Here is a 25,655-nt window from a genome sequence, read left to right on the forward strand (position 1 = left end):
CTTCTGAATACTATCCAATTCTGAATTGTTCTGCCATGTAATTGGCCTCTAAAAAGATCATTTCGAAAACGTTCATGCCTACTTCACCATCATCGTTGAATCGGGTCTTCTGTGTTGCTGGTCGAGCAGTAAGAGCAAGGCAAGTCATGTGGGGCGATGCTTTCAGACTCCATATGAGCTCCCTCATGATACCCTAATCGACACTGACTAAGACCGTTGTCCACCTTACAGCGAGGCTGCTGCCGAGGAATCTTGACCTTCAACCTCTGGACGGGCTGTAACTACCTCTCCATAACTGGGTTACAGACTGAGTTGGGAAGACAATTGGCCTCGAGGATGATGAAATATCTCAAACAACAGGGCTCAGTTGACAATCAGTATCAAGTATATACTGGTCCATAACTCATTGATGCAATTCAGACTCGTCGTGTTATAATACCATTTAATACTCATGCTCTGCCGCCGCCCCTTGCCATGATAGAATGTCGACCAGCGGTTGAGGATATGGGCAATGTTCTTGGCTCCATGGGCAGTCATAGTGTGTTACGTGTGTCTTCTGCTGCTTGGCTATGCTACTGGTGACGGGGTCCAGGCTGTAAGAGGAAGAATACAACCGTTTCCAACGTCGTTCCAGGTGAGGTAGACGATATTCGCCGGTTTTCTGATTGCCGGACGTAAGATGCTAGAAGAGTCCTTCAGTAAACTGTAGGGCTCACTTCCTCCTGTGTCTCTGTAGATGTGAGATATGGCTATTGATCAAGGCAATATTCACCACGAAGGCTAATCCAGACTGACCAGATTCCAACAAAAGCCTTTATGAAACCTCCCCACCCACTGTTCTGGCATCGGCCTCCCAGTCTTCCTGTCATCTGAGAGCCCATGGAAGACACACAACACTTTGGGGGCAGCTAGGTATCCCAATTTTGGATACCTGGCTGGTCACTTGCTTCCGCTTCAAAGTCTGGCATCTACTTCCCGCAGGAGACAGGAGCAACACCGGCACTTCTTCGTCCGGGAAGTGAAATCACTCTCATACCTGGACGAGCGCTCCAGCGTGAGGTACCTGAAGAAAGATACCCTCCATGTTCAGGTACCTACTCTTCCGGGTTCCTCAGAATTCGGTTCTTAGTGTGTTTAACACAGTGTACAAGACTACTTCCGCTCCATCGCCACCTTCTTGCTTACATAGCCACAGTGTAACAGTGTGGGCCAACATGGTGTGCAGATTCTTCTTGCTATCTCCGATGAATGAAGAGGCCCTAGCTTCCACACTCCTCTTCAGGTTGCCTCTCATAGACGATATGAGGAGATTTTTTTGGTGCGACGCTTCAAACGACGTAGAACTGTCAGGAAAGGACGTAGAAAGTTGCGATAAACGAGACCAGCGAAATTAGAAGTAAGGTACGGCAGTAGGCGAAAAGCAGTTGAACCAGGCATTTGGTGCATCTGTCAGGCGGCGTAGTGGGCATGTCATTGGCTGCCCCAGTGCGACGGCTGGCCTTATGGGTGTTTCGTGGGGCGGATCTTCAGGCACAGCGCACCCAATTGACGCAGCCTAAACCTTATTTTCGCTGCCCCAGGCGACCACTCGACGACACTCTATTGACTTTTCACTTACACGGCTCATTTACACGGACCACTTACACCGACTTACACGGTTGAAAACCGGACGTTCGTCTGCCTCTGCTGAGCCGCACAGTAGGACCAACGCAGAAGCGAACACATTCAAAGTCCGGTTAAGTGTCAGTGCTGATGGCTTGGTCAACTGGACATCAAGCTCTTCAGTCCATCTGCCTCTCACCCAGGATTCCGTGGAACTATCTGTAAGAAAAGGAAACATGAAGTGGCCTCGGCAACTCCGTGTCTAGGTCATTCAGGTCTAAAGTACCATGACATGTCTAAGGATTGTACGATGGAAGACTTCATGGACGGCCAATTGGTAACTAGAGTAGTTTGTACTCTTGGTCTTTACGTCTGGCAGCCCGGAGCGGCTGCGCCGCCATCCATGGAAAGACAGTGACTCCAGCCGTCAATGGTCTAAAGAGGTGTGAGCAAGCCGGATGCTCATTGCCTCGACCACCGCCCACTTTTTTAGGATTGATATGAACGAATGGTCTTGAAACTGGTATCATGACGAATAAAAGTGCAATGAATCTCGTTCAAGTTGGCAGAACAGAGGTTTTATTGATATCGTTGCGTTTCAGCATCCAGAAATGGCATCTCTATACAAACAAGAAACATATCCAATGCTCTGAAGTCGTCAACACCTCCCTTAATGAACCGCAATGTCCGTAATCCTCAAGCTCTCGAATCCTCAAGCCCTCACATCCTCAACTCTCTCTATCTCCGCGTCAATTGCTCTACTCGCCACCAGACTCCTCAGACCGTGCCCAATCCTCTCTTACCATTCTTCGGTACCTCGAGTGATTTATGCCCAGAATACTTACCTGGACAGACATGTCTTCGAGTTACCGCTCCCACTCCGAACTATGTTTCTTGTGCCTGGACGCCCGGGCATTTTCCTCTAGAATCCAGTCGCAGAGTGGCTGCTTTACGCTCCTCACCCCCTCTACTTGCCGTCATTTTGCTTCTTGGACGTGTACATTAGCCAAAAAAGCATCGTCGGAGATACAATCTCTTCAACTTATGTCTTCCCGGAGTGTGGGAGTATCGTGAACCTCTGTAGCTTCTGCTTCTTCCTGTCTCCTATAAAGTGCCAAGCATCCCTCTGGCTTGTGGTTGTCAGCTTCTCTAGTCTTCATCACACTACAGTTCATCTGGCATACATTCATCAATCCAATTGAACTACAACTCCTCTCATCATATACTCATTGCAACCAACAAACACGATGAATAACCAGGACTACCAGATGAACAACCAGGACTACCAGATGAATAACCAGCAGATGAATTACCGGCAGATGATTTACCAGCAGATTTGCCAGCAGATTTACCAGCAGATGAATCCCGAGTACTACGGGATCAATGAGCAATGGTCCGAAGCTTATAGCGGGGTCGTGCCTGTTAACCACGACGGCCAAAACATTGATGGGGAGAGCGAGATTACCCAGAACCAACTCGACGAGGTGTTCTCCGACCTAACTTCTTCGATGCCACAAGGTTCGGAAAGCACTGTCACCTCTGATGTCGTCCAAGGCGCCGGAGTATTCGACAATGCAGCTCACCAGGCCGGGGGCATGGACGCCAGCAACAGCGGTGAAAATTACATCCAACCGCACATGCTACATTTGAATGGCTCTGCTCCTCTCCCCGCTCCTGTCCCTGTCCCTTCTGCGCCCTTCTTCGCGCCCGAAGTTCCCGCCGCCGGCAACCTATTCGCTCAGGAGTTCGACGAAGATGCCGGCGACGACAACGTCGTTGGGGACGTCCTCGGCCCGAACAATCAGGACGCAAGAGTCCAGAAAAGAGGCAAGGGCAAGGGCAAAGCCAAAGCCAAAGCCCCGCGCAAGGCAAAGGAGGCCACGCCAGACAAGCCCGCTCGCGCCGTCAGGGCCTTCTCCTGCAAGTCGTGCCGCAGGAAGAAGACAAAGTGCGACGGGAGCCCCGGCACCGCCTGTTCCAAGTGCCAAAAGAGCGGAACGGCGTGCGAGATTGACGGGAGAGATGGCCGCACCAACAAGACCACCATCGACAAGTACGAGAGCCTTCGCGTTGCCCTCAACGCCCATCTCGTCAGGCTCGCGCAGATCTGCCACCACTTCTGTCAGAAGCGTTACGGGCCCGAAGAACGTAGCGAACTCGCGGGCGGAGCCGTTGCAACTCTTGAAAGGCACCGCTTTAAGGGCATCCCGATCGAGCCCTGGCGAATTCAGGACATCCTGCGTCCAAGTGATCCTTCGACGTACCAGCTTCCGGGGTACCGAAGTCGCTTGGTACAAGTCGGTCAGCAGGCCAAGCAAATGACGATCACCCTGGCTAAGCTCATAGAGATGCTCACGCAAAAAGACATGGAGCTGCTCACGCAAGAAGACATAGAGACGCTTACGCAAAAAGACATAGAGATGCTCACGCAACAAGACGACGGCCGCTGGCGTGCAGGCTGCCGCTTGACCGCCGAACTATTCGACAGCAACCCGGAATTCCCCAGTTTCGACGCCAAGATCAACGCTGTGTTCTTCACAGACATGCAAAACTACATCTACGGGATCCTGGCAAATGAGGTCGATGAGATCATTGCCCGACACCTTTAAGCGAAGGAAGGTCTTGGGAACGGGGAGTCTGTGGGTGTGGAATTCTCTGGTATGAGGACTGGAGAGAGAAGACCGCTCCCGAAAGAAGGGAGGGCAGTGACGGCATGAATGCCCGGTGCAAAAAAGGCACCATGCTTTCGGGAGCATTATCTGGAGTTTGGATTCTCCTTGGGTAATATACCCGGTGCAATAAGACACCACGAGTTGGAGGGCGTTGAAAGGAGTTCTGGTCTTGGGTTCTCGGCCGCTTGGTTCTACTCTACTTCGTTCGTTCGGGTTTATATACTCAATATAAACCCATTAAAAAAACAAATGGTCCTCGGTGCACTAACACGCTTTCCCGCTAATACAGGATGAATCCTATCCCCCACTATTGTCGGCCTTCTTGTCGTGATGTGACTGAGTGTCATAGCTAGCCTCAGGCCTATCTATTGTGCTGCTTCTCCTGTTCAGCCGCCCACTTGGCGGATTATTGATTCTCAGAGGCTCAAAAATGAGGCTTCCCTGACGTCGTGTGAATGGCAGGCCTACCATGTGTCTGGAAGATCTGGCGCGTTTATGCTGCTTGGTATGGCACTGAAGAACTTGCGTGAATGAGAGGGGAGAAATATTTAGGAAAACCGTTCGCAGTAATGAGAAGCGATCAAGAGCGAGAGTGGAAGGCAAGAACAATTCCAGAGTCATATACAAAATGAGGCCGCGTACTCCGAAAGCTTGAGGACGAGTAAGAATGGAGATGGTGCAAACCGCCTACATCTATCTCCTCTCTCCAAGTCAGCTACTACTTGAAGCAGACTTATGGAGTTATGCGCCTCTCTTGGAGAGAATGGTTCACATAAACTATAGCTCGTTGCATCACCAACTGAGGCGTCGTAGAACTAGGAGAAAGGGGGCGGATGAATGCAATAGCACTAGTGACTTGGTCTGGATATCTATGATTGTCATCAATACGTGTGAACACTACTTCGGGGCAGGTTGTAGACCGCATCTTTCCTGGCCTAGAACTCACCTCGCTTCCCCACAGCCAGTGTGTATCAACTTTCTCCATCACATTCATCCGACCTCATCCAAGAGTCATTCGACATCCAAAACTCATCACACCAACTCCACTAGACCAAAATCTTAGCCTCACTCTTCGGGCCCCTCTCCCCAAAAATCGTACTTCCCACCCGAACCTCCCCACTACCCAGCTTCACCGCGCCTTCAAAGTCCTCGCTCATACCCATACTCAGCTCCAGCTCCCTCTGCAAGCCCAGCTCCTTGACAACCAGATCCCGCTGCTCCTTGAGGCACACAAAGTCCTCGTTCTCGTTTTCGGGCGTCGTCGCCTTGCTCCGCGCGATGGCGCCAATGGTCATCAGGCCGAGCAGCTTGAGCGCGGGCGACTCCTCCTCAACGGCGCGGCAGAGCGCGACCGTATCCGGGCCCGGCTCGGCGCCGGACTTGGACTCCTCGCCCGAGGTGTTGACCTGCACGTGCACGCCGAGCGGCTCCACGGGGTTGCTGCTGTCGCCTGATGACGAGGAGATGAGCTCCGCGCGCGAGGCGTTGAGGAGCTGGACCTTCTTAAGGGTATCTACACTGGAGACGCAGAAGAGATTTGGGATCTTGGCCAGCTTCTTTGCATGTGCTGTTGGATAAGCGTCAGCCATTTAAGAACTACGCAGGGGAGGGCGTGGAGCGCTTGACGAGTCTTTGAGGAAACACTTACTTGACTGCAAACCACCGATAAAGTGCCACTGAATACTCCTGGGTAGCATCTCCGCCTTCTGGCCCAGCTCCTGTGCGTAGTTCTCGCCGAAATGCACCTGCGGCGGCGTGGTCTGTTGGTGCAACGCCAGGATATCGTTGGCTGGCTTCAGCTTTGAGACTGCCACTAACCGAACCTATTGTCACTGAATCAGCATCTATCTCGCACAAAACATACTCCACATCGTTGTGAAGAGAGGTTCTCCCTGATACCCCAACAGTGTTTCCAGGAAGTATCCAGAGTGACGACTCACATTTCGCCCCGCAGCGACGGCGGTCACGCGCTCCTGGACAGACTGAAGCTGCGAAACCAGAGCCTTTGCTCTCGAGGGATCAATCTTCATCTCTGGTTGGGCGTCGGTCATTGCAGGGTTTGCCGGGGTCGTCGTATCGATGAGCAAGGGTTTTGTGGATGAGACAGCGAGTGAGTGAGACGAGGGTACGGATTTTTTGGCTGTGAAAGTTGAGGTGAGGTTGAATCGCAGAGTCATTGAACTTCCAGCGTCTTCGGAGATGGGCCATAGCTGCGCTAACAAATATGGGGCTAGCCATCTGCGCAACAGAGTGCGGAGTAATGGAGATGAAGTTAGAGTCTACTCTCCTGTCTTAGACTCAATGAACAACCCTGATTGTCTTTTATTCCTTAAAGATTTCTTCACTGTCACGAAGTTAGCTAACTCGAGTGAACTATTTGATCTGAACCATCCTTCGAAAACTTCCATTTGAAAAATTGGTTGCTCCTTGAAGTACACTGAGACTGAAGCGCGGCGACGTCAGAGGCATGTCTTCGCAGGTGAGATTAACCAACTTCTAAAATGCACCGCTGTGATGATCATTAGGAACTGAATTCTGGTGGGCTTCTATGATATCTTAGATGATCGCAGTCATATTGTCGACCAAGGTCTTTACTTCGCAAACCTAGGGTTAAATACTATACGAAAACTCTTGGTCTTCCCAAGTCATTCTATTGTGAGGCCAGACAACTGTCACTTCTTTATACTATATTAGCTGGCGGAGCTTGACAACAAGAAGGAATTAAGTTACTATTAATGACTAAGATATCTTGAAACTTTTATTAGTTGGCTGCTACCCCCCGCATCCATCTAGCTCCTCTCACAGGTCGCCGCTGCTGTCATCTCGAAGGTGAAATCCCTGTCCGCACCCCTTATACAAAGAACCACCATGTCTCGCCGTATTAGTTCAAGCTCTCTGAGATCCCGAAAGTTCTGATCGGCCCCTTGAGTTCGTCGCCGACACCTCTTGAGGCTCCCGGACACCAGACAGCTCCGTCCTCGGATTCTGGTACTCGTCCACAGGCGACGGGTACGACGGCGGAGGAGTCTGCCGCCTGCTGATCGGACTCACATTACTGGTCTGATGCGACAGTTGACGTGCCGGCGGCACCACGAACATGTGGTCGCCGGACGAGTTTGGGCTGGCGTATGCCGAATCGTGGCGCATTTGCTGGTGTACAACGGGATGGAGCGTCGGCGTAGGATGACGAGCCTGGTTTCCCGTGTTTGCAGCATAGGCCGGCCGGTTGCGCCGGCGCAGGAACCAGAAACAGAGAGCCGCTGCAAGGAGGGCCCCGACCGCTGCGCATCCTACGGCGATGCCGGCCACGGCGCCGGTGGAGAGGCTCGGTGAGCCCGCTGAAGGGACGGCCGACTCCGTCGCTGGCTCGGATGTTGCGTTCGCTTTGACGACGAAGCCGCGACTTTGCAGTGCGTTACCAATGAAGCCCGCAGGCGCATCAGTCTGGGTATAATTGCCGGTTGGGTCGATGAGTCTGAGAGCGAAGTTTGGGTTTGTGGCTATGGTCTCCTCCGTGATGCCATCTTTTTCTCCAATGTACCAGGTGTAATACCCATTGTTTCTATCATTGGCTTCGCAAAGTGTTGGTTAACATTGTCATGCTGGAGCACCTTGCAATATTGTCGATCTTACTGATGAAAGACGCGACAGCTATGCCGGCATCCTGACCCCAGTGCACCAGACTCAGAGAGATCCATGGCACAGTTGGGACCTCCCATGTGATGTGAACCTTTTGTCCAAGCACATAAGTGCTGTTGAGATCCGGGACCGTCACACGGCCACCACTTCGGTCAAGTTCGAAACTTGGCGGTTCGGTGAAGTAGGCAGCTTGGACGGGTAGTATCGTGAAAGAAAATATTCCAAACAGCGCTCGGCTGAGCGAAAGCTGGCAGAGACACAACATAACGAGAGATGAAGAAAATAGCAACAGAACTTGGCAGGATCTGGCAGAGGAAACACACGCCTCATGATATGCATTTTTTTACCAACGATTACTGTGCCGTTTGCTCAGGGGACTTTGGGGTTTCGCGACTCATCTCGAGTCTGCCTTGACTAGGCCTGATTGAGGCATCATTCCTGAGACGCATGTACTTTAGCAAGGGTGCTAGAAAGAACGTTGCAATGAAATGAATGCCTCTTAGGCTAATTGAATGGTTGGTAGACACGATGCTGGCTGAGAATAGGTACGCTGTGCCGCTGGGCTACAGCAATACGAACGCGCCAGCCAAGACTTCGTGTAGTCGAGGTCGCGAAGAGTCTTTAGGGAGTGTATTTGCACGTGGCTGACTCATTTGAAGAATACCGCAATGCTCATTACGTTTTCAGGGAGAATCTTGGCATGAGAATAAGCATTGGATGGATGAAGCATCGTGATGGCTACCTTACAGTATTGAAGATGGCAGCAGACGAATGAGACAGTTTGGCCCCGCCACAAGCTCTAGCCACTTTGTTATCGCTATCGGATAAGGTACCTACCTACGAGTAGCGCTTATCTTATCGTCCACATTAGCATCCTTGCTTCACGTAAAGTTACGCGTTCAGAAATTCCAGGGGGGATCGGAGGGTGGGATGACGGGATGTCATTTTGCACGGCATGTTGGTTGGCTGATACCTGCCGTGCTGCTGTTGCCTTCAGGTTCCCCCTTGCTGTGCCTTATGCCGTGTGCCGACCGTGTCTTCGTCAGCTCCCCAATCCCGAGCGAAAGATAGGAAAGGGAAAAAAAAAGGGATGAAGGAGGAGGAGCATTGAATTGACGACGAACCTTCAATCACGATTGTCGCGTGTTCTTCACCTTTCGCCTCTCACACGGGCAGCTCCCTAGCCCTTTCTGACAGCTAAACTTTTTCGCCTTTCGCTTAGGGTAGATTTCTCTTCTTCAACCGCTTTCGCACTTTTCTTTCCTTATCGTAGTTTCGATCGATTTGATCTCCATCCTCTCATTTATCAAGCCAGGTGTCTGTTCTTCGGCTTGGCTTGGTGTTGGAGCTCCCTGTCCACATGTCATACCCTTGAGCTCGACCATTACGAATCGAATCGACTCGAATCGACTTGACTCGACTCGACTCCATCGACCCACGATAACCTCAATTGATCCATCCCACTCGGCCTACGGCCCTCCAAGGCCCCGAATCCCCGAATCCTCATCGTCGATTACGCCTAGCTCGCCCATCATGCCTAAGCAACACATGATATTTGGGCGGCCGCTCCCCCGCATCGGCACAAGACGCATCTCCTTCCTCCTCGTCAGCATCTCCATCTTCGCCGTCTTCTCCCTCATCTTCACCCTCCCGAGCGCCATCCCAGCTGGCCCGAGCCTATCAAAGTACACCGACCACAAGTTCTCGATACCCTCAGCCTTGAAGAACCCATTTGGCGCCTCGAGCCGATTGAACCCTTTCAAGTCTCCATCACACCCGCCCCCACGTCAACAAAATGATACGTACGGCGAGTCCTCCTGGTGGGCGGATTGGAAGTGGCTCTCTGTGCCCTTCTCTTCCTCGTTGACCCTCGACGAGGAGCGCTCCCTACTGCCTCCCCTCAAGCCTCGCCCCGCCATCTACTGCTACTACGATACCACCATCAAGAAGGACGCCGCAAGCAAGGATGCCGAGAGCGAGCTCCTTCTCCTCTGGCGCCGCGCATGGTGGGCCCGCGGTTTCAAGCCCATCATCCTCAGTGCTGCTGAGGCTATGAAGAACCCGCTCTACGACGAGCTTCAGCGCAAAGAGATGGACGCTGAACTCAAGACCGACCTGATGCGCTGGCTGGCCTGGGACAACATGCGCGGTGGCTTGCTCGCCTACCACACCACCCTGCCCATGGGCTCCCACGAGGATCCCCTCCTCTCTTACCTTCGCCGTGGCGAGTACCCAGAGCTCACCCGCTGGAACAACTTGAACAACGGTCTCTTTGCCGGCGGCGAGAAGGAGGTTACGAACGCCATCAAGGCTACCATGGCCGGCTCCAAGCTCAAGGAGGCCAAGGACTTCATCGCTGCTGCCACCGAAGACACCTTCAAGATTGACAACTACCCCAAGGCAATTGCCTACTATGACGTTGCGGTTATCCAGGACAAGTACCCCAAGGTCGGCGAGGCCATCGCCGCAGACCGTGCCGGCGGCCTCAAGGCCCTCAAGAACCTCATCAACGGCCACCTGCACACGACTTGGCAGAACGTCTTCTCAGACGGCATCGCCGTCCTCAAGCCTCTGCCACAGCACATGACGAACCTGATCAAGAACGCCTGGGACCTCGCCGGCGACCTCTCCATGTGCCCCGACTCCCCCATGCCGTCCTCCTGTCCGCCCAACAACCCCAAGTGCAAGCCCTGCGTCCCCGCGCAGCCCATGCACGTCTCGACCCCTCCCCGCTACCGCAACACTTCGACCCTCTACACCATCGGCACCGTGCCGCACCCCTACACCACCGCCCTCCTCGCCAACCTCCAGGACACGATCGAGATCCCCTGGCTCCGCCGCAAATCCGAGCGTGACGCCTGGCTCGGCGCCGTAACCACGGAGCTCCTCGGCGTCGGCATCGGCAGCGCCCCGCGCGTTCTCAAGTTCAAGGAGGCCGTGGCCGGCGAGTTCGCGACCGCCCACTCCCTCTGGCTCACGGCCGAAAAGGACCTTCCCAAGGACCTCGACTGGCACTTTGGCTTCGCCATCCCCCACAACGCCACGGACGGCACATCCCAGACCCCCGTCCCCGGCCCCGAGCGCCGCCCGCAGCCCAAGCACGACCCCGCCGACGGACCCATCCCGACCGCCGAGGAGCTCGACAAGGAGAAGCCCCTGCTCAAGAGGGCCCGCGACATGGGCAAGACCAAGGACGCGCGCGAGCTGTCTATCCGTGGGGCCGTCGAGGCGTGGAACCTGGCGGACACCGAGTCGTGGAAGTTTGCGCGTGCGTTCCTGGCTCGCCGTATCGTCGAGCGCAAGGAGTGGGAGGAGAACGAGAGCCAGTACGTCGGCGGCGTCGGTACCGAGAAGGGACGCCGTACGAGTTGGGGTGATCGCTGGATGGATAAGGATAAGAAGCAGTAAGGCTGTTTGGACATCTTCACGAGAAGGGTCAAAAACCGAAACAAAAAGTGGTGATTCTACGTGAAAGAAAACTACTACTCGGAGTGTTGTAGTATAAAACGTCGTGGGAATCGACGTGTGACACTATGTATGACTGTATTCGCGGTGTACTTGCTTTCCCCCAAAGGGTTGTTGTACGGGTCTGGTATGGGGGCATCTGGAGTTTTAGAGAATTATGTTCGTTCCCGTGTAGAGTCCAGAATCAAAGAAACATGGTTAGAAAAAAAAGCAAGCAAAAGATTACGAGAATGACCGAATGGTGTTTGCTTCGACGGTCGTGACATTCGCGGTTATCAAGACATTTGGTTGTAGGAATGATATTTATAACGGCTACCTCACCATGTCTTCCACCAACACCCTCTGTTTTTTGTGCTCCCATTCTATTTTCTACGATTCTCAACTCCGCCATCTCATCTCGTCTTCAGGTTCCAATCTGGACCTCTTATTTGCATCGTACTTGTATCTAGAAGAAAAAGCGAGATGTTGAATATCGCATGAAACAAAAGTAGGAAAAAACAACGCGAAAAAAGAGAGTGCGAAGAAGACAAGTTGAGTTGCCCCTCCTACACGTCACGGGCCAAGCCAAAGCCGCCTCCCCATCACCGTTTTGATTTCAAGAAAAACGCATACGGATAGATGGATGGAATGCAAAAACAAGAGCCCGATCCCTTTACGCAGAGCGCGTGTCGCCGCCCAACTCGCCTCCCAGCTCCCTGGCACTAGCGCCGTTACGACCGGCCTTGGAACCATTGACACCGTTCTTGGCCGTCTGCAGATGCTGTTGCTGCTGGGTTCCGTTGCTGTTGCCGGTGGTGGACTCGGTGTAGCTCCTCAGGGCAGAGCGGGCTGCCTCGACGACGCGCTCGGCGGCCTTCAGGGCATCTCTCAGCGCCTGGGCCGTGGGGTCGTCGTTCTCAGAGCGAGCCCCTGAGTCGCGCTCCTCAAGGAGCTCGCGGATGTGGCCGTTGAGCCAGAGACCCTCCAGCTGGGCGCGGGACATGTCGCGTGCGCCGCCGATCTTGCCACGGCACGAGGGGGTGCCGCAGAAGCAATCGAATGGCTGGGCCATGTGCCATTCCGTGGAGGGGTAGAAGAACTAGGTGACACACGACGTTAATGGATGTTTCTCCCGACTGCCTTCTCTCTCCAAGCCTCAAAGAGGGTAGCCCCCCTCCCCAGCCTAAAGGTTGCCCGGAGTCAGTGGGTGAAATGTGATAACTCACCGTCAGTTCATCGCCGGGCTGAAGTCCTTTCGGCCCAGCCAGAACATTAAAGTTGCCCGTGTCAAAAATCTATTAATAGCACCTGTCAATCTCACGTCTTCCAGGATGTCCTTGTCCCCGACCCGGGGTAGGTTCTGGGGGAACTTGGAAGTAGACGTTTGTGCATTCTTAGCGGCATGACTAACAAGAGACGGTTCGCACGAGTGGTTAATGTACAGCAAGTCACTGTTGAGGTTCAAGTGCTTAGCCTTGCCGCACTGAACGGTGGCATACGTTGGCTCATCGGCCAGATCGCACGGTGGGAAAGACATCTTTGCGTAAACCGCAAAGGGCGGCAGAGAGACCTTGGAGAAGCTCTTGGTGAGAAACTCTGTCTCGCTCGCCTTGACGACATCCTGGATGTCCGGGTGGGACGGCTGGGTCCAATGGGGCGTAAGTGGTGCCATTGTAAGAATTTCCGGGTTGAGGTTGGCGGTGTCGCGGTCGTCGTCGTCGTCGTCGTCGTCTCGTCTAAATCCTGGAACAGGGTGTGGTTGGACTCGTTCCTTTTCGCTGGGTCAGCTTGCTGTCACATGTTGAAAGTGGAAGGGAGTTAGACCAACGTGGGGCAGGATCCGAATTGTGGGAATTGAACAGGAAATGAGAAAGGGTTCTTTCGTTAGAGTTGATGTTTAGTACAGATAATACAGGCAAAAGGGTTTAGTATTTGGAAGGTATGGATGAAAGACGGGAGGTGACGGGAGGTTAGAGAAGAGGGAGAACAGAGTTCAGGCCGAACAGACCATATGGAATACCCTCATCTCTTGTACAAGAGGAGGGGTAAACTATCTGACATCAACATGTGCCGAGCTGTTCCACGGGTGTCCTAGGTTGTCCAAGATTGTCCAAGGTTTCACAGGCGGTTGTCTAGCTGCTGTAGCCAGTCGGGGAGCTCAACTGTCTCTGGATCGCTCATATTGTCGCCCGCCTCACATGCATTTCCTTTTGTGCATTCCAATTGCGGGGGACCGTCGTTCCGCAATGCTCCTGCAGGCAAGGGTTGCGGGGCAATGGATGGACGATGAGAGAAGCCAATTCAGCAAGTGCATATTCATAGGTAACACTTGTGAAATCCCGTCCAAACAATGCAGGCCGTCCCCGGCGCCCGTCCGGTTGTTGCGGTAAAAGAGAGGCTCATCCACCGCCTGACCAATGGCTGGAGGTTCGCCGACGAATCCGGTCAAAGACGGTCCATCCTGAGCCCCTGACGGTGCAGAAAGAGTGCGGAATACATGGATCGGCTAGTCTACGACTAGTCTAGCTGCAAGTCATGATACAGGGCCGGTACGGGGTGGCTTGGAGGGTTGGGGGTTCACCGTTCGTCTCTCCCTCCCAACTCTGCATGATGAGGTTGAGGGTGCCACGGGTGCTCCGAGTACCCCTCATTTGCGCGACTCTGCCCCTCTTTTGACAGACAAGTCGACGACTTTCTGGCGAAAACAAGTCCAAGCTCTGGCACTCTAGGAATCTTCGAATGGGTTCCAGTGTGGGGGGTTTGGGGGGATTTTTCGTTCCGGCCTGCCACAGCCGGCCCAGCCCCTAGTATTGTCCTCCTTGTTCCTCGGTGCTTTCGCCCGATGACCGAGGCTGAAGCGTGGGCATCGTCGATGGGTGAGTTGAGGTACGCAATGCGGCGTTCCGCACGCTGTACGCCAGAACACAGCAACTGTATGGATACTTGTTTGTTCCCGCAAATGTGTTGTTTTGTGCTCTGGGAACGCTGAACCCAAGTCGCCGTACACTTGGTTGTAACATCTTATTCGTGGAGATCTGGGCTGTTTTTGACTTTGTCTGACCGTTGATGTCACTCCCGCATGTCCGTTCGTTTACACGTACTGCAATCTTCTGGTCTTGGGTGTCTTTAGTCCCCCAATAACAAGACAAGCTTTTGAATCCAGGGTGTCCAATCCTGTCCGGTCGACATCGTGTTCTCGTCGGTTGGAAAGCTCCGTGGGGGGCAGTTTGGCGGTGCAAGAAGTGCAGCTTCAAAGTCTCAGCTCAAGCCGCAGTGACCTTCTGGTTCCCTATTTGCTGTCGACACTCTTCTCAATTCTCTCGGTAATGGTTCCAAAGGCATAAATTCGAATGCTTTTCAACTGCGACTTTGTAAGCAATCTCGATGGATTGAAGGCCCATACCAGGGGTTAAACGCCAAACACATGCGACGGTTGCAAACGTCCGTTGCTCGGGCCGTCCTGACATCCCGCGCTCGCATGCTTCAATGGCACGGCCGCTTCTTGTTGATCAGCCACAATCATCAGACCGCAGCTTGTTTTTCTCCAAATTGGGCTGATGTCATGCAGAAGAGGAGCTCTTCTTGTGCCACAGATCAGATGGTGTGATCGGTTTTGAGGCTGCAATAGGAAATTTCACATTCCTGAAGATGCACAGAGATGAGGGCGGGACGTGACAGCCATGATCGGGAGGCCTGCGACGCTCACGGGCGGCCTGTGGCCGGGCCTAGCTACCGGAACGGGGCCGCGGGTTGTGGCTCTCGGACCAACTTCCGGATCCAAGACCCGCCGCATCGGTTCTGGTCCTACTACAGCAAGGGACACGCGATATTCCACCCTTTGCTTTACACAACGCAACCCCAGACGAGTCTCGAACAAAGGGTGGCCCCGGTTCCATCTTGCTTCCTCCAAACCTCAAGCTATGTGAGCCCATGTCTTCTTGTTGAGGCAGTTGTCATCCATTCCACGGGCCGCTCAGTCCCAGCTAGGACCCCTGTCACCGTTTTCACGACCCTGTCGTTTCAGGACGCAAAAGCTTGGTGACAAGCTCCAGTCGAGGGGCAGCGATGGCGACCAAGAAGGCTCAGCGTTGCGGGAAACAACCTGTAAAAGCCGTACAATCCTGACCAATGTCCGGAACTGCCCTCCGTTCTTCGAGAACTTCCCTGTCCAAGCCCAATGTGCGAGGACCCCGCACAAGTCGATCTGCCGCTCACCGAACGAACCCAACCAACCTTGACGGCTAGGCCGGGACGTTTTCCCTGGATGCCCTTGTTGAGCAGGAATCTTGCCGACCTGTGTGTCGCTGGCGATAGGAGGACCACGGAGATAGCACACGCGCAGCCTCAATACGCGGCAACACTCACGCCGACACGCCACCCGGACTGCCCTGAATGTCTTGTGTTCCGCGGTCTCCCAATATTCGGTCTCGTGTTTTGTCATCGTCGTCAGCTGGACGGGCCAAGCAGGGTTTGTATCCCTGCCCCTGCCCATGATTTTCCGTGATAATTCCCTGGTATATAAAAAGAAAGTGTGACAGAGGAGAGCCTGTGCGCCATCGGTAGACTTTAGGACGGGCCTGTCATATCGGCAGAACACTGAGGGGCATCTTGGGAGGCGCCCGTTGCCGCCGCCCGTCGATGTACGTTCTTCTCGTTCTTCCTCCCGTTGATCAAACTATCAAGGGGTTTCATTGCTCAAAGCCACGTGCTCCCCCTTCGGCAAACACTCCTATAGGAGAACGAAGACCATGTACTCATGTCCCTGTCTTTGAGTCACCTGGGAGGTCCTCGAATGGGCTTGCGTGCTCCGCACCCAACCCATCTCGCCGCCCGAGCGTCTTGGGCTCATGAGGGTGGGGCGGGGTGGTAGGTATAGCAAGGCGAGGCAGGCCCCGAAGGAAGCTTTTCGAAAAGATGTAAATTGTCGGGCGTCCGTCCGCTCTCTTCAGTCCTTTCCAGCTCGTCTCTGTCATTGTGATCATTCAGATTTCGTCCCTCTGGACTGCCGACAGTACCATCTTGATTTAAATTCATTGCCTGGTTTGGCCAGCCGTACTCTTCTAGATACACGTTAGCATTCTGAAAACGGTACGAATTGATCGGGAACCCTGAGCAAGAGAACTGTACCACCCTATCCAACACATCGACAGAAAAGATGCGATCGACTTTGAGTGTTTCTCTCCTGGAAGAGAACAACAAGCCGCATCCCAAGCCTCAACCTGACCCTCCAGTCCCTGTCCCCGATAACCCAGATGATCGGCGGCGATCCTGAATATAGAACGACATCCAAACTTTGGATACCAAGGTCGAATATCCAGACATCTTCACCCGTATGAATGATCAGCTCCTGTCTCAACATTCTGGTAGACGACAGTAGTTGCACATAATCGCCGAGGATTTCAGCAACGCGTGCCTTGAGCGGAAAAGGATGGGGACAGTTCCTTCGTCAATCCACCGTCCAAACGGTCTCACAAACTCGTCTTGGGGCTCTGATTTGAGGATCGATTGGGCCTCGCGGTTTTCTTTTTCCCATCGAAAGGGTACCACGGACCTCCATTAGGAGCTTCAGTGGTGGGCATCGAGCCCCCTATAGTATCGCAAAACCATTTCAGATGCCTCAGATTGAGAGGGCCATCGATAGATATGTGGGATAGCAGCGGAGGAGGCTCATTGGAGTTGTGACCGTTTCCTTGGAATGGAGGTTTGGCAGGTTCTTGGGCCTCTGGGAGTGTTGAAGCCTGGCTTCTCTTTCCACGTCAGGAATGCCAGCCAACGTTGTAAAATGTCACCGGACCTGGATAGCAGTCTCTTTTGTTCTGGGAATTGAAGGAGCGATGTTCAGCTTTAATGGGTCAAATGGTTTGAGAGAATTGGGAAGGTGGTAGGAGAGAAAACACGAAGGTACCTTGCCTTAGGCTCGCACATACGACAGGAATCGAGAAGGACAGTGCTGTGTCCCAAAGCAACGTTGTAATACAATGACACTTGTAGCTTCCTCACGTCCACACTTTTGTGCACTGCACGAAACCTACTTCAATGGCACTCATTTCCCGTGATTCATACTGCGCAGGAACCGCCTTTGACTTGGACTTACCGTCAACATACCTTACTTAGTACAGTACAGAACAACAAAGGATATTCTACTGACCAGACAGGAAGTCATTTGGTAGCTTCATAGCAATGAAAGAGTGGTGAAATGTACGAATAGGTAGTGTATGAGTGAAGTCTTCAGGGCGAGAAAAGGGCATCGCCTAAGAGATATGACGTCTGGTTTTCACACCTTATACGATGGGACACAAGGGTCTTCACATCCTCACTCAATCCTTATATGAATTATTGTCGACAGATTCTTGCGGTCTGTGTTATGTGAACTTCATATACCCAAGCTGCCCATGCGAAGGGTTTGACATGTATTAAATTTCACTAAAAGAGCGTTGTTCAGTCTTATGGACTAGAAGATGAGTGAAATTGCTGGGCTTACATTTTGTATTTCTTTCATCTTTTACTAGAAATAGCACCTCTGGGGGGAATTCCTTCCTCAGGTACGGTATCTTGTTTATTGAGAGGCAAAACCGTTCCGCACCTTCCTGCACATTACCACGCACCTGAATGACCGCCTTCCCTCCAACTCATCACTTCTAGACCACTATCTTTCTTGCCTAAGGTAGAACTTGCCTGCCAGAAATTTCTCTTCGCCTTCCAAGTTATTGTTCCGGGACCTTTCCTTCTCCCCAACGCTTCACTTTGCTTCTCTCCTCTCCCCACAACATCACTCGGTCGATCCTCGATCCTCCCTCCATCATACAACACAATCCAAGCTCACCATCGCCAACCCAGCTTCACTTTGCTTTGGTGTCCAACTTTTGGAAGTCTACCGATTCATCTCCAACCCAACCCTTTGTGCAGCACTCGTTTCTGTTGCGTTGGGCGTGCTGAAATCACCCAGCAGATTCTTATATTGCATATCAGCCTTCACAAAGCTTGCCGACCGGCGATTTCGCCTTGTTGACTCTGGTAAGTGTTTTGGTTCACGTCAATATTCCTGTTACTTGGTTTCAGACAATTCTCTTTTTCAAAATTTTCATTGCCCAGACGAGCGAGATTGACGCAATCACGAACTGCCTTGTCACTGTCGACCAACCACTTCCCGAATGCTGTCCACCACCACCTTGAAAAGCGATTCACATGAAATACCTGGACTTTGGAACCAGCGCTTACGGAGAGCTGAGTGGTGGCAATTTTCTCGCACTTGGCTACATCGTTTCCCACATCCAATCGGCACCTGGCTAACTATACGTCGTCGATAGTGAACGACCTCACTTGCTCCAAGCTCCCAGTCTCCTTGACATGCTTGTGGAGACTAATCCAATGGAATCGACTCGTTACAGCATCAGCCAGCTCTTGGCCATCCGTGGCACCAAGCTGCAATGCTTGCTCGAGCAGAGGCTGCTTGAGAACGCCAAAGAGAACCCTATCTTGAGTGCGCTATCTTCCCCTTTCCGGCCTTCCAGGCCCATGGCACTACTAACCTCTTCCACAGCAGGCATCATTCGTCACAAGCGACCCCTTCCCCACCAGAGAGCTCCTCTAGTCTCTCGTGCCAACATGGAGGTCAGACAGTCCTCTTCCGGTGACTCGGAGTATCAAGCACCGGCCAAGCATCAGGCACCTCAAGTCACTGCTCCGCTCCATGACAAACCTGTTCGTACACTTCGTCATGTCACTGCAGACGTCAGTCAGCTTGATGGACCCGCCGGTCGACAGCTCGATGGACAAGATGCCGAGCCCGAACTCCAGCCTGAAGTGCCTTCTCAGCGACCTATCCTCCCTGACCAGAAGCGCAAGGGTTTTGAGCAGTTCTACGAAGCCGTCCGATCTCCCACTCACGTCCGCGTCACTGCCGGAGGCAGAATTGTCCCCAATACCCTGGATGCCTCCCACTCTTCTCCTACCGGAAAGAGCAGCAGAGAGAGAATCAACATGGACATCAACGGTGTACAGCCTTCCTTGGGACAGGGCTTCAACAGCCAGTTCATGCCAGGACCCCCCCTGATGGGCCCTGTTCATCCGGCCATGCAAACTACCTTCCCAATGATGGCACCAAGCCCGAACCCAATGGTCTCTTTCAGCGGATTTGCGATGCCCCCTTTCAGCGTTGCCCAGGCTCCGGCACAAGCACAGTTTGCCCCTCTGAATGGCGGCATGATTCCTGTCGGGAATGCGAGCGAGAAGAAAGATCATAACAGTGGCGTCGTCCCCAACACTGGAGCTATGCCTATGCCTCCGTTTGGTGGACAGTGGTTCCTCCCACCTCATCCAATGATGCCGATGGGTATGCAATACGCTAGTGGTCCAACCTACTCTGGAGCTCCAATGGTGCCCATGGCGTTTGGTCCAATGGGCCAGCCGATGGGCCAGACGATGGGCCAGCCCATGATGTATCAGCAACCTCCTCAGCCTATGCCTACGGTAGGCGCCAGGTCCTTCACCCCCAATGCGCCGGTCGAGAGTTGCCCAGTTTCATCCATTCGACCTAGCATCATCACCAAGAACCAGCTTGCAGGCCTGCGATCCAGCCTCAAGAAAGCAGAGGCCCAGTTGGCTTACAATCGCCATCAGATCGATGAGAAGCATATGGAAGAGTACGCCCGTCAGCTTCGTTCCGATATCGAGCACTTCGAGATCAAGCTCAAGGGTGAACTCGCACTCGAGGACAGCACTCTTTCTCAGCGCAGCGATGCAAAGGACGCCAGCGAGGGTAAGACATCGAAGGAGTCGAAGCCGGCCGCTACCGAGTCTCGGAAGACGCTCATGTCTGACTCGTCAGGCAACGCAGATAACAACAACGACCCAGCTCACATCACTCGTTCGAATGTGACCGAGGAGCCCAAGAACCCTCGTCATCGTAAGAGGGACAAGCTCAAGCTTGCCGTGGATACTTCGGCGGCGTCTGCTCCATACATCAACTCCACCGTATTCGCGACCATCTCACCTGTTCCCTTCGACCCTAAGGGACATCATCAGACCAGGGAATTCGACTCACTCCACTTCCGTAAACAGTCTACCGGTCTTCCTGTCTCTGCTGCTTTGGCACCGGTTTTCCAGCCTCGTTCTGACATTCGCCGTTCTAAGGAGAACACTCCTCCTGTCTCGGCTGTGCCCAAGGCAGACAAGGAGGCTGGCGACAAAGTCTTCCATGGTATCCTGCCAAAGAACAAGGAAGAGTCTGATCGTCTCTTCTCAGGCGCCCCTCCTACGCCTGGTCTCGACGAGAAATTCGAGAGGATTATTCGTGAGAATCCTGAGTTGACAAAGGCGTACCTGGTTGGCCAGGTGCCTTTCGGCATGGATCCCAGTCCTGATATCAAAGATTACGTCTACCACCGCCCTCTCAACCAGGAGGAGGAGATGGCCAAGCATCTCTTCTGGAGCAATGCTCCTGCGCACCTTCGAGTCAACTTCCCCTTCTTCGACGGTAGGAGCTTCTATTTGCCGTCGCCCGAGAAGGCACCTAGTCGCGAAGTCAGCGATGGACGCTCAGCTGCCCGGCTCGAGGAAAAGTATCGCCGCGCGATCAAGGGGGACAAGAATCCTTTCGCCGCCTTGGAGAGATTGACCGGCCCAAACATGGAGCAAGCAGTCCAGAAGCTGAAGAGAGACACCAAGTCAGACAACATCACCTCGCCCATGAAGCGCCGCAACAAGTCTCGCCTTGTTGCCCACTTCAACAGCCAAGGCCTTGACAAATCGAAGGACAACACGATCTCGTCGGACAACGTCATCGAGTCCGACACCGAGAGAGCCTACTTCAACTCGTGGTCAGTAGCAACCTTCACCAAGCTTCATGCATCATACTTACTAACTTGACAGCAGCGTTCGTACTTGGTCGGAGAAAGTCACTGCGTCCGCGACTGCTCTTCCGGGAGCTGTCACTTCGGAGAATGCCCAAGGCTATCTTCCTCAGTATGCCATCGGCCATGCCGCAGCCTCTCTGTCGCCCGCCATCGCCAACTCTGCAAACCACTCTACCCGCCTGTCGCCTTCCAAGCTGAACGACAACGGCAAACTGGATGCTGGTCAGAGCTTGCTTGTCGCATCGGGTGATGGTCGCGTTGAGAATCAACCTCCCGGCCTTTCCATTGTGAGTAATGTCCACTGACTGGGCTCGCAGTGGTGGTAAAGCTGACTGAAGAACTCTAGCGAATCAAGTGAAGTATCTCGGCCACAACGCCATTTGCATCTTCTTACTCTACTATGGTTACGAAAACGCGTTCTAAATACTTGTACGGATTATTTTGAGACACCCAGTGCTATGGCGGCTTCCAGTATCAAGGCATCGATTTCGAGTATTCAGGAGCCGTCGGCGTCATGTTTGAGAAAGTGATTCTCAATACACAGCTTGTGCAACTCGGCCTTGGTACAGTACACTCTAAAAGGAAGGTGGAGGATTGATCGCATGGTTCATGAAGACCGAATTAGTCAGGCTATGTTAGCATTAATGATCCCAGCTCATACACGGTTATTCACATTAGTACAATGGCATTTCGATGTGTTTTGGTCATGTGTGATGCTGAAACATTCTTGATATATTGAGGAACTGCTAACTGAGCGTAAAAAGCTGAACATGAGACATCATGTATCTCACCATCAAATTCCCAGCCTCATGGACAAAGCTCAGTGAAAATCTTCGGGCGAGTGGAAGGGGTGGTGATTCCACCTCTTCCGGGGGTTGCTCTTCGCCAGTCGTATACCTCGAAAACCATGAATTTGTAGTTAACGCGGAGATATCCTAGCGGGATTTATACAGTCACATGTGCGACCTACCGTTGAAGAACGTTCCAAATTCATGTAGGGGAACTCGTGTTCTTGCCAGTCAACAGCAACAGATAGGTTAGCCTGGTCACGGGATGATGTAGCAAGAGACATCACCGCCTCCGCAGAGCGGAAGGGGACGGTGGTGGCTTCGGGAGGACCTCCCATGGAGCATCTCACGGGTTTGAAGACGTGAGGTGGCCATTGAGAAAACGAAATTTCTCGATTTCATTTTCTAGAACTTTTTGTTGCCTTTTTAGCCTTGTTCTCCCTCGTGCTTTTCTTTTCCCTTTCCAGACAAACCATGGTTATTTGCCATTGCCAAAACGCGTCAATAGGCCCTGTCGTGAAAAACGCCGTCGAAGATGTGGATATCGTTGTCATGTCCCGCCGCCGCCGTTTTGTTGAAGATTGTACCGGTTCCCTTGAACTGCCGCTTGTGGATGTTTGGTCGTTTTGCTCCTCCAACCCGTCATGAGTGAAGACTCGATTGTTGTAACCGAGCCCCCGTCACTTGAGAAGGGGAAGGAAGTCACTGATTCATGACGATTGAGACCGTAACAAGAGTTGGAGAGAAGAAATTTAGGCGGTGGCCTTGGACTTGACGCGGAGCTCGCGGCCGATCTTGGTGCGCTCAAGGATGGACTCGCGGTCCTTGTCGAGCTTGAGCTTGTTGATGACGACGTTGGAGGGGTGGATGCCGAGGGGGACGGACTGGCCGGAGGTCTTCTCGCGGGTGACGCGCTCGACGTGAATGACGTACTTGAGGCGGTAGACGGAGGTGACCTTGCCCTCGCGGCCCTTGTTGGCGCCACGGACGATGGTGACCTCGTCGTCCTTGCGGACGGGGATGGAGCGGACCTTTTGGGGTGTTAGGGAAAAAAGTGTCTCTGATGAGGTTGAAAATCGCAGAGGTCAAGACATACGTTGTACTTCTCGCGGAGCTCCTTGGAGAGAGGGGCGCTCATGATGACACGACGGGTGCTGGAGGGGGCACCGAAGTGAGCCGCGCGCGACTTGCGGCGGGAGGAGGAGATGTCTGTTTCGTAGCAAAGTCAGTAAACCATCTGAATTGCCATCATCACAGACGTTAAGAAGAATACTCACTCTGGTTAACCTTGGTCATCTTGGCTGCGTTAGTACAAACGTCGTTTGGTTGGAAAGGGAATTCGGTGAGGTTGGGCGTCGCAGAGAAAAGTCGAGTAAGTAGAAGCACGTCCAGCGAAAAAAAAAGTTTTGGCAGGATGGGGGTGGTTCGGCCGTTGTGGGCTGCAAATTGGAGAGAAACACGTGACTTAGGTCTTGCTTGAAAAAATTACATTGGTGAGGTGGTCCTAGCCCCTGTCGAGCTGCAGGAGAGGAAAAAGGTCAAAGGCCGGGCGGACTTGGAGCTCAATCGGCCGAGACCGGGATTCCGCGGTGTTGCTGATAAGATAAGGCGCATCTCTGAAGAGCCATGAGAGACATCCTCCGTGATGCTCAAGGTGAGGTAGGGGGAGATTGCATAGAAAGTTTGCGACAAGAGCAAAATGCAGAGTCAGTCCCGGAAAGACATATTTTGGCGATGTTACGCATGGTCAGCGATGAGGGCTGTTAGATACTCAAGCTTCCTGTTACTTCTCCTTCAATCGATGACCATAGTGAACAAATCTGGGACTACCTATATCCCCAGCCCAGGCATAAGAACCATTGCCCCTTGTTCTAGACTGATACCAGGCCGTTATATTGCGGAATTGAGGCATTCATCCTTCACTCCTTTTACCTCATGTGAGGTTTCTCTGCATGGGTACCTCACACACTAAACTTTCTTCTGTACGGATGCATCTTCATCACCGGGTAATAGTAACGAGCCACTGAAGAATGAACAGTGTACAATAGATCTATATGCCGCCTTTACCACAGTCATGAGAATACAATAGCTCTTTTCAACGCCTGGTGGTATGCTCTCCCCCAATGGGGTATACGGTAGTGGTTGTACAAGCTTGACCAACGAGGCCTAGAGGGCCCTTTTTATACAAGTAGGATTTGAGGTAGAACACGTCGTCAGAGTGGGGAAGATGGTGTGTATGGTGTGTAGATGAAGAGCATCTCGTCCGTGTTTCGTGAACATTGACTGCTCCTCTTAGTTGCTCGCAAACGGCGTAGGCGCCTTGAACTTGCCGTTATCGTCGTACTTGGCCTCTGTAATCACATGGTCAGCAACCCAATCACCGAATATCCTCATCCCCAATCTCCCGCAAAAGAACGACAACAGAACGAAGCAGAGAGCAAAACTTACTGAAGAACGTATAATTCAGCGTCACAGTCTCGATACCGCGCATATTGACATCATTCACAATATCCGGGTCCAAATAGAAGAAAACCGGCATATCCACCGTCTCGCCCGCGTTCAACCTCTGCTCCTCGAAGCAGAAGCACTGAATCTTGCTGAAATACGGCGCCACCTGACCCGGCGTGACGCTGTAGGTCGCGACTCCGATGATGTCCTGGTCCGAGTTGTTCGTCGCCGTGTAAAAAGCCAGCGCCGTCTCGCCGGGGAGCACGCGCACCTCGCGCTGCTGCGGGGTGAACTTCCAGGGGAGAATGTCCGAGACGGACGAGTTGAAGGTGACGCGGATGCGCGGGGCCGTCGTCACGGGGACGAGGCGCGCGGCGAGGCCGTCTTCGCTGTAGTCCACGTCCGGGCCGTGGGCGCGGACGGGTTGGCCGCCCCAGCCTGTCGTTTGGCAGATCTGTGGAGGGGGTGAAGAGTATGCGTTAGCCGTCTGCAATGTTTCTCCTCGTATTGCCTCGTATCGAAGGGGTTCCTAAGGGTCGGGAGGGAGGGAAAGAAGCGCACCATCTTGTAGAGAGGCACGGAGCCGTATGACAGGGCGACTGTCCCGAGAATGACGCTAAGTGTGTAGTATCTGGATCGCAAAAACCGCTTCAGCCCAATGTTACTCTTGAGTCTCAATACCAATTGCTCTCTTACGCTGTCGTAGCATTCTTGCGTTTGTAGTGCGCATGGATCTGTTCCATTGAAGGCGCACCACCGAAGCTGGACCCGTTTTGCTGCTGCTTCGGCGAAGGCGTCGTCGAAGCCGCTCGGCGGCCGGCCGGGGGCATCTGCAGGTTGCGCGGCGCTGGACGGACGGCGTGCTGGCAGAAGAAGCAGCTCCATTTCTGCGTCGACTGCGAGGGTATGCGCCACGGCAGGCGCGGGAGAGCGTTCATGGTCGTGAACGCGGGTCGAGAGTTGAGGGTTGAGGCCGTGAGGTTGTTGCCGGAGACGTTGCGCCGAATCGTTCGACGATGTCATGCCATTTCGCATTTCATCGGGATTTGGGGAATCGACCTAGGTAGCTCTAGCTTACTGGCAACGGGCGGTCCCCGAGAGGCCGGGACGGGCGGGGTGGTTGTTCCGCCCCCGGGCTTTGGTTGGCTGAGTTATAGGGGTCTCTGCACTCTATTCCCGCTGAAGAGCCCCTGTTTAGCGAGCAATGA

The 25,655-nt window shown here is 53.2% G+C and overlaps 8 protein-coding genes across 8 annotated transcripts; 3 read left to right on the forward strand and 5 right to left on the reverse strand.

Moving 5' to 3' along the window:
* Positions 1–2,849: 2,849 nt before the first annotated feature.
* Positions 2,850–4,211, forward strand: HER10_EVM0001315 (uncharacterized protein; the record flags this gene model as incomplete). The annotated part of the gene is made up of 1 exon (XM_035471070.1): positions 2,850–4,211. The coding sequence occupies one exon, from the start codon at positions 2,850–2,852 to the stop codon at positions 4,209–4,211; it is 1,362 nt and encodes a 453-aa protein (XP_035328859.1).
* Positions 4,212–4,781: 570 nt separating this feature from the next.
* Positions 4,782–6,517, reverse strand: HER10_EVM0004129 (YggS family pyridoxal phosphate enzyme). Its single transcript, XM_035482947.1, has 3 exons — positions 6,215–6,517; positions 5,923–6,097; positions 4,782–5,841 (listed from the first exon to the last, which is right to left on the reverse strand). The coding sequence occupies exons 1-3, from the start codon at positions 6,449–6,451 to the stop codon at positions 5,321–5,323; spliced, it is 933 nt and encodes a 310-aa protein (XP_035329182.1). The 5' UTR covers positions 6,452–6,517; the 3' UTR covers positions 4,782–5,320.
* A 643-nt stretch (positions 6,518–7,160) lies between these two features.
* On the reverse strand, positions 7,161–8,178 carry HER10_EVM0004710 (uncharacterized protein; the record flags this gene model as incomplete). Its single annotated transcript, XM_035474344.1, has 2 exons — positions 7,161–7,846; positions 7,908–8,178. The coding sequence occupies 2 exons, from the start codon at positions 8,176–8,178 to the stop codon at positions 7,161–7,163; spliced, it is 957 nt and encodes a 318-aa protein (XP_035329248.1).
* Positions 8,179–8,968: 790 nt separating this feature from the next.
* HER10_EVM0011927 (uncharacterized protein) lies at positions 8,969–11,515 on the forward strand. Its single transcript, XM_035481337.1, has one exon. The coding sequence runs from the start codon at positions 9,447–9,449 to the stop codon at positions 11,319–11,321; it is 1,875 nt and encodes a 624-aa protein (XP_035330154.1). The 5' UTR covers positions 8,969–9,446; the 3' UTR covers positions 11,322–11,515.
* Positions 11,516–11,624: 109 nt separating this feature from the next.
* On the reverse strand, positions 11,625–13,598 carry HER10_EVM0013152 (uncharacterized protein). The gene is made up of 3 exons (XM_035482517.1): positions 12,769–13,598; positions 12,584–12,652; positions 11,625–12,456 (listed from the first exon to the last, which is right to left on the reverse strand). The coding sequence occupies exons 1-3, from the start codon at positions 13,027–13,029 to the stop codon at positions 12,031–12,033; spliced, it is 756 nt and encodes a 251-aa protein (XP_035330295.1). The 5' UTR covers positions 13,030–13,598; the 3' UTR covers positions 11,625–12,030.
* A 5,127-nt stretch (positions 13,599–18,725) lies between these two features.
* Positions 18,726–22,408, forward strand: HER10_EVM0010885 (uncharacterized protein; the record flags this gene model as incomplete). The annotated part of the gene is made up of 4 exons (XM_035480330.1): positions 18,726–18,837; positions 18,898–21,175; positions 21,231–21,498; positions 22,379–22,408. 4 exons carry the CDS (start codon positions 18,726–18,728, stop codon positions 22,406–22,408), a joined length of 2,688 nt encoding a protein of 895 aa, XP_035330040.1.
* Positions 22,409–22,415: 7 nt separating this feature from the next.
* HER10_EVM0006614 (ribosomal protein L24) lies at positions 22,416–23,508 on the reverse strand. Its single transcript, XM_035476195.1, has 3 exons — positions 23,277–23,508; positions 23,096–23,208; positions 22,416–23,030 (listed from the first exon to the last, which is right to left on the reverse strand). The coding sequence occupies exons 1-3, from the start codon at positions 23,293–23,295 to the stop codon at positions 22,752–22,754; spliced, it is 411 nt and encodes a 136-aa protein (XP_035329500.1). The 5' UTR covers positions 23,296–23,508; the 3' UTR covers positions 22,416–22,751.
* A 202-nt stretch (positions 23,509–23,710) lies between these two features.
* HER10_EVM0003608 (cytochrome c oxidase assembly protein CtaG/Cox11) lies at positions 23,711–25,480 on the reverse strand. Its single transcript, XM_035473278.1, has 4 exons — positions 25,144–25,480; positions 25,009–25,078; positions 24,448–24,901; positions 23,711–24,350 (listed from the first exon to the last, which is right to left on the reverse strand). The coding sequence occupies exons 1-4, from the start codon at positions 25,383–25,385 to the stop codon at positions 24,292–24,294; spliced, it is 825 nt and encodes a 274-aa protein (XP_035329109.1). The 5' UTR covers positions 25,386–25,480; the 3' UTR covers positions 23,711–24,291.
* Between the last annotated feature and the right edge of the window lie 175 nt (positions 25,481–25,655).

The sequence above is a fragment of the Colletotrichum scovillei genome (genome assembly GCF_011075155.1).
Source record: "Colletotrichum scovillei strain TJNH1 chromosome Unknown Contig00009, whole genome shotgun sequence".
In the NCBI taxonomy this organism is placed as follows: domain Eukaryota; kingdom Fungi; phylum Ascomycota; class Sordariomycetes; order Glomerellales; family Glomerellaceae; genus Colletotrichum; species Colletotrichum scovillei.

What these genes read in the sequence shown, in the direction of transcription:
- HER10_EVM0004129 (XM_035482947.1), bottom strand. Translation starts at nt 6,451, where the DNA reads ATGACTCTGCGATTCAACCTCACCTCAACTTTCACAGCCAAAAAATCC. An exon ending in CCGTCGCTGCGGGGCGAAAT is followed by an intron (nt 6,098 to 6,214) that starts GTGAGTCGTCAC and finishes CAGTGACAATAG; the next exon opens with GTTCGGTTAGTGGCAGTCTC. An exon ending in TATCGGTGGTTTGCAGTCAA is followed by an intron (nt 5,842 to 5,922) that starts GTAAGTGTTTCC and finishes CTTATCCAACAG; the next exon opens with CACATGCAAAGAAGCTGGCC.
- HER10_EVM0011927 (XM_035481337.1), top strand. Translation starts at nt 9,447, where the DNA reads ATGCCTAAGCAACACATGATATTTGGGCGGCCGCTCCCCCGCATCGGC.
- HER10_EVM0013152 (XM_035482517.1), bottom strand. Translation starts at nt 13,029, where the DNA reads ATGGCACCACTTACGCCCCATTGGACCCAGCCGTCCCACCCGGACATC. An exon ending in ACTCGTGCGAACCGTCTCTT is followed by an intron (nt 12,653 to 12,768) that starts GTTAGTCATGCC and finishes TGCTATTAATAG; the next exon opens with ATTTTTGACACGGGCAACTT. An exon ending in AGCCCGGCGATGAACTGACG is followed by an intron (nt 12,457 to 12,583) that starts GTGAGTTATCAC and finishes TGTGTCACCTAG; the next exon opens with TTCTTCTACCCCTCCACGGA.
- HER10_EVM0006614 (XM_035476195.1), bottom strand. An exon ending in AGCTCCGCGAGAAGTACAAC is followed by an intron (nt 23,031 to 23,095) that starts GTATGTCTTGAC and finishes ACACCCCAAAAG; the next exon opens with GTCCGCTCCATCCCCGTCCG.
- HER10_EVM0003608 (XM_035473278.1), bottom strand. Translation starts at nt 25,385, where the DNA reads ATGAACGCTCTCCCGCGCCTGCCGTGGCGCATACCCTCGCAGTCGACG. An exon ending in CGCAAGAATGCTACGACAGC is followed by an intron (nt 25,079 to 25,143) that starts GTAAGAGAGCAA and finishes TTTGCGATCCAG; the next exon opens with ATACTACACACTTAGCGTCA. An exon ending in GCTGAATTATACGTTCTTCA is followed by an intron (nt 24,351 to 24,447) that starts GTAAGTTTTGCT and finishes ATGTGATTACAG; the next exon opens with AGGCCAAGTACGACGATAAC.